The sequence below is a fragment of the Physeter macrocephalus genome, chromosome 19 (assembly GCF_002837175.3).
Source record: "Physeter macrocephalus isolate SW-GA chromosome 19, ASM283717v5, whole genome shotgun sequence".
Classification (NCBI taxonomy): Eukaryota; Metazoa; Chordata; class Mammalia; order Artiodactyla; family Physeteridae; genus Physeter; species Physeter macrocephalus.
The window spans coordinates 70,841,825-70,848,052 of NC_041232.1; the positions used below are offsets into that span (position 1 = coordinate 70,841,825).

The 6,228-nt window shown below is 41.6% G+C and overlaps 1 protein-coding gene across 1 annotated transcript in view; it reads left to right on the forward strand.

The window, feature by feature from the left end:
* ST8SIA3 (ST8 alpha-N-acetyl-neuraminide alpha-2,8-sialyltransferase 3) overlaps positions 1-6,228 on the forward strand; it is a 37,919-nt gene that overhangs the window by 3,963 nt on the left and 27,728 nt on the right. The window contains 1 exon segment of the mRNA XM_028479949.1: positions 407-470. Coding sequence (XP_028335750.1) covers positions 407-470 — 64 coding nt within the window.

The following is a 6,228-nucleotide window of genomic DNA, read 5'->3' on the forward strand; positions in this document are numbered from 1 at the left end:
ATCTTGCTTTCTTTCTTTCTTTCTCTCTCTCTCTTTCGCTTTTTCTCTTTCTCCCTCTGTCTCTCTCTCTTGCTTTCTGTCTCTCTCTCTCTCTCTTTCACACACACACACACACACACACACACACACACACACACACACACACACACACACATTAAAGCTGTTAACAAGGGTTCCAAATGCTTTTGAGATAAAGACCAAAAAAATCCTTACCGCAGCCTGGCCCCTGGCCTGACTCTCCAACTCCATTTCTTACCATTTTTCCACCTTCAGCACTGGTCAACCAGTTGGGGCTTCTTCCCATTCCTAGAAACCACCATGCCGCAGGGCCTTCCCACATGCCTTCCTTTTTTTTCTTGGACACACTCCACTCCCTTCCCCTGATTAACTCCTGCTCTTCCTGCAGATTTTTGCTCCCAGCACCAAGTCACCACTTCCTCAGGGAACTGTTTCCTGACCTCCCTGACCAAGTCAGTCCCCCCTGTTATCCTTCCTGTGGCCACCACCATCTCTCCTCCATAGCACCCAGCATACTGGAAGTTTTATATTTTCTCGTAAAAGAGAATGTTCTATCTGATTTCTTGCTGACCATTATATTCACAACATAAAGCACAGTGTCTGGCACTTAGCAGGAACTTTATAAATATTTGTTGCATGAGTGAACATGGTTCACAAAGGCAAATTTGAAGTCAACTCTTAAAAGCAACAACAAACCCTCAGGTTGTTTTTACTTTTTGTTAAATAATTTTTGAACCTCTTCTGGGCCAAGACTAGTTTGGTGCCTGATGGAATACCTTTATGCTAGAATGTCTGAAATGCTCTCCCATTCCTCTGAGCACACTTAGGCAAACATGTCTGGTACGGAGAGAGGTTATCAGATGATTTGCCTTCCCCAGCACCCGATCCTGTTTCCCTGGATCTCCCCAGCGGCCGCTGATAAATCTGCTGACAGCTCTTCCCTCTGGCTTAGGAGCCAGACTTGCCCTATGGAGGGACTCATTTCAGGAAGCTCTCCTGAAAATTATCTGGCTGACCTCTGCTTTTCCCATTTGTAAAATCCATAACCAGTAACATAGCCAGGAACAAGGTTCTGCCCACCGAGGCCTGGGTGGCGGGTGGGGACCTGCCGCATCAGCTGGGAGATGATCCTTCCATCTCCTGTGAGTGGACCCCTGGGAGCCCCTGAAGGGAGCCCAGGTACTGCTCCCTGCATCCTACCCCAGGGGGCAGTGCTCAGATATGGCAATATTTGAGAGAGATATTTTTCCACAAAAAAATGAGCTTCTGGGGCTTCCCTGATGGCGCAGTGGTTGAGAGTCCGCCTGCCGATGCAGGAGACGTGGGTTCGTGCCCCGGTCCGGGAAGATCCCACATGCCGCGGAGCGGCTGGGCCCGTGAGCCATGGCCGCTGAGCCTGCGCGACCGGAGCCTGTGCTCCGCAACAGGAGAGGACACAACAGTGCGAGGCCCGCATACCACAAAAAAAAAAAAAAAATGAGCTTCTGACCCAATGAGATTTAAGCAGACAAAAGATGGAATGTGCTATTTTTTTTCCCCTAAGGTCCTCCATGTCACATCCAGCAAAAATAGGTTACTCGTACTGTGGTACCTATTGTCGAAACGCTTATTTGTACAAAAGGAAATGCGGGGGTCGGGGAAGAGGCTAATTGGCAAGGAGGGGGTTGGAAAGGGAAGAAGAAATGAAGAAACAAAGCAGAAAGAAGGGAAGAGTAGAGAGAAGAAAGAAAGAGAAATGATGGAGGGAAGGAAGCTCATTCAGGGGAATTTTTTTTATTAAATTCCAACCCAAGGAAGCTGTGTACACAGGCTCCCTGTTTTCTCCTTCTGAAGCCCGAAGGCAAACCAAGATGCTGTGTCAATTATAGAAAAAATCAATGAAGATACTGTTCAGGAGTCCTTTTCACCATTCAGCACGGATGGTATCCTTCACTTTCTAGCACTGATTCATTTACTTTCAGCCTCTCTGGGGGCTGCTGACATATTGCTGTCTCAGAAGAATCGGAAGCAAAATCACCTTTGTTTCTTCCTGCAACTCATTCCTCTGTACGCTTTGTTAGAGGAGTTATGTGACCTCACTATGCCTGTAGGGCTGAAGGGCAAGACCTCAACGGATGAAGCTGAGGACTTGGGTGCCCCCTTCCACCAACCTGGCATCCCCTCTGAGGTGTCCAGGGCCCCACAAGGCCTCCAGCCTCTAGACTGAGAACCTCTCATAGTTTCACAGCCTGTTCCCTTCACTGTATCTGTCTGGACGCTAATAAATTAAAACCTACCCCAGTGCTAGGACCCTCCCAGCTCAACAGCATTAAGGAAGGAGCCTTCTTAAGAAATAAAGCCATATTCCAAAGCAATGGCATTGATGAAGGAGGTGTAGGCATTACAACGCGTGAAGAACATCCCAGATGCAGGCCTTGTAGGTAAGGTATGGCAGCCACCTCTGTGGCTGAAACCCACCATTACAGAGTCATTCATTTGAATTAAGTAATACTCTTCTCCTTTGGGTCTACTTTAGATTTCAAACATTTCTAGGGAGGTCAAACCTTCTGTCCCTGTACCGGTTTCCTCTTGCTTCTCTAACAAATTACCAAAAACTTATGGCTTGAAACCACACAAACTTATTCTCACAGTTCTAGAGGTCAGAAGTCTAAAGTGGGTCAGCAGGGCTGCCTTCTTTCTGGGGGCTCTAGGAAAGGATTTGTTCCTGGCTATTTTTAGCTTCTAGAGCTGCCTGCATTCCTTGACTCATGGCCATCTTCCTCCATTTTGAACACTGCATCGTGGCATCTTCCAATCTCTGTCTCTGTCTCTTTCTGTCTCTCTGTCTCTGCCTCTGTCTCTGTCTCTCTGCTTCCATCATCACATCGCCTTTTCTGACTCTGCTTCCTTTGTCTCCTTCTCTGCCTTTGACCATCTAACTTCCCTCTTATGAGGACTCTTGTCATTTCACTGGGCCCACCCCATAATCCAGGATAATCTTCCCATCTCAAAATCCTTAAATGAATTATGTCTGCAAAGTTATTTCTGCCATATAAAGTAACAGATTCAAAGGGTCTGAGGATTAAGATATGGACATTTGGGGAGAGGCATTATTCTATCTACCACATTCCCCAATATTTCATATGAGTGAATATTTCATATGAGTGAAATATTGCATATTTCATATGCAATCATATTTCTCCCCAGCTAGGTGACAGGGGAGATCAGGGGAGACAATCAAGAGCTGGGTAAGAGAAGAACATTAGGTACTAACAGGGGGTAGAGAGTGAGGAAATGAGAAGCGGAAGTGACATAGTGTTGACTTCAACAGCTTTTTTCCTGATTTTACATGACTAATATTCAAGGAAAAAAGTACTCAATAGAATGGACCCCATTCTCCCCAGATGATGCAAGAAAATAGATTTATCAAATTCTGGTATTTTTCTACGATGAAGCATTACTCTGACTAAAATAAATAAATAAATAGATAGACAAATAAATAAGAATGAGCTACTGGTACATACAACATGATTCAATCTCACAAATATTTTGAGTGAAAGAAACCACACACAAAAACTGTATTCTGCATGATTCCATTTATAAAAAGTTCAAGAACAGGAAAACTAATACATGGTGGAAAAAATCAGAACAATTGTCTATGAGAAGTGGGAATTTCTTGATGGAGGCATAAGGGAATGTTCTTGGTGATGGAAATGTTCTAAGTCTTGATGGGGGTTGTGGTTATACAGGTGCATACATTTATCAAATTGTACACCTAATGTCTATGCATTTCTCTGTATATAAATTTTACCTCAATTAAACAATTTTTTTAAATAGTTAGGAAACATAGAGAATAAATTGAAAGACTCAAGTATACATGTGCCCAAACTTCTAGAAGAAGGGAACTGAGGAACTGATGGCAAGGCAATATCCAAAGAAGAAATGGCTAGGAATTGGTGAGAGATGATGAATCCTCAAATTGAGAGTATATACCAATTGCCAAGCAGAATAAACAAAGAGAAATCTCCACTTAGACACAGCCTAGTGAAACTATAGGATATTAAAGACAAAATCATAAAAGCTATCAGAGAGAGATGAAGGTAGAAAGAGAGAGAGAGATTACCTACAAAAATATGCTCAGTAAACTGACCTCAATCTTTTCAACAGCAGCAATGGATGCCATAAGACAGTAGGACACTATCTCTCAAAGTGCTGGAGGAAAATGTAACAAAAACTATGTATTCTGCTAAATGATCATGAAAGAGTAAGGGCAAAATAAACACATCCTAAGTGTACAAAAAAATGAATAATGTTTTTTTACCACCCACACTCCCTCTCTGCATAAATCACTTAACGGGTGTTCTTCAGCAAAAAGAAAAATCAACCTAGAGGTAAGACGTGGGCTACCCAAGGAACTCAGAAATTATAGAACACATTGGCAACTTTCATTAAGTAGTAACTATAGTCAGTCAAAGAGACATTTCACTTTTATTTTAAAAGGTAAAATAATTTGAAAGTAATATAATTCGTGTTCATTGCAGAAAACTTGAAAAACACAGAAAATTCTAAAAAAAGTAGAAACCACCCACAGTCCAGCATCCAGAGGATCACATCACTGTTTCCACTGACCCTGTATTTATCACTGAAGCCCTAAGCCAGTGCATATTCTTCCCCAAGAATATTTTAAATGACATACATTATTACATTGGAAGGTTGTTACATAATGGATAAAACCAATCTGCCTTTTGATTTGTCTCTGTATTTTACTTTTTCCATAACATTGCTATAAAGATCCTTGTGCATATATTTTTCCATGAGTCACTTTTTGTGATGATAAATCTCTAGCAAAGACTCTTCTAGGAAATTCTGACCACTGCCTTGTTGGAGCAGATGGACCCTTTAATTACTCTCAAATGAAAGGGCTTGGAGAAGTGCAAACAGCCCTGGAATGACAATGCCAAGAATACACAATGCGAAAAGATAGTCTCTTCAACGAATGATGTTGGGATATCTGGATATCCACATGGAAAATAATGAAATTGGACCCTTATCTAATACCATACACAAAACTCAACTCAAAATGGATTAAAGACTTAAAGTAAGACGTGAAACTACTAAACTCCTATAAGAAAATATAGGGGATGATCTTCATGACATTAATCTTAACAATAAATTCATGGATATGACACAAAGGGCACAAGCAACAAAAGCAAAAATAGACAAGTGGGATTACATCTAACTGAAAAACTTTTGCACAGCAAAGGAAATAATCAACAGAGTGGAAAGGCAACATACAGAATGGGAGAAAATATTTGCAAACCACATATCTGAGAAAGAGTTAATTTCCAAAATATACAAAGAACTCCTATAACTCAACAGCAAAAAAAACCTAATAACTTGATTTAAAAGTGGGCTAAGGGCCTGAACAGACATTTCTCCAAAAATGGCACACAAATGGACAAGAGGTATATGAAAAGATGTTCAATGTCACTAATCATCACAGAAATGTAAATAAAAACCACAGGAAGATATCACTCACATCTGTTAGGATGGCTATTATCAAAAAAAGACAAAAAGCGCTGTCGAGGATACAGAGAGATTAGAGCCCTTGTACAGTGTGGGTGGGAATGCAAAATTGTGTAGCCACTATGGAAAACTGCATGGAGGTTCCCCCCAAATTAAAAATAAAAGTACCATATGATCCAGCAATCCCACTTCTAGGTATGCATCCAAAAGAATTGAAATCAGGATCTCAAAGAGATATTAGCACTCCCATGTCCATAGCAGCACTATTCACGATGTCAAGATATAGAAACAACCTAATTGTCCATCAACAAATGAATAAAGAAACTGTGGCATGTATATTCAATGGAATACTGTTCAGCCTTTAAAAAAGGAAATCCTGTAATAAGTGACAACATGGATGAACCCTGAGGACATTATGCTAGGTGAAATAAGCCAGTTACAGAAGGACAGATACTATATGATTCCACGTATATGAGGTATCTAAAAATAGACAAACTCATTGAAACAAAGAAAGGAATGCTGGTTGCCAGAGGCTGGAGGGAGAGACAAGTGGGGAGTTGCTAACCCATGAGCATAAAATTTTGGTCATGCCAGATTAATAAGTTCTAGAGATCTACCGTACAATATTGTGCCTAAAGATAGCAATACTGGGGCTTCCCTGGTGGCGCAGTGGTTGAGAGTCCGCCTGCCGATGCAGGGGACACA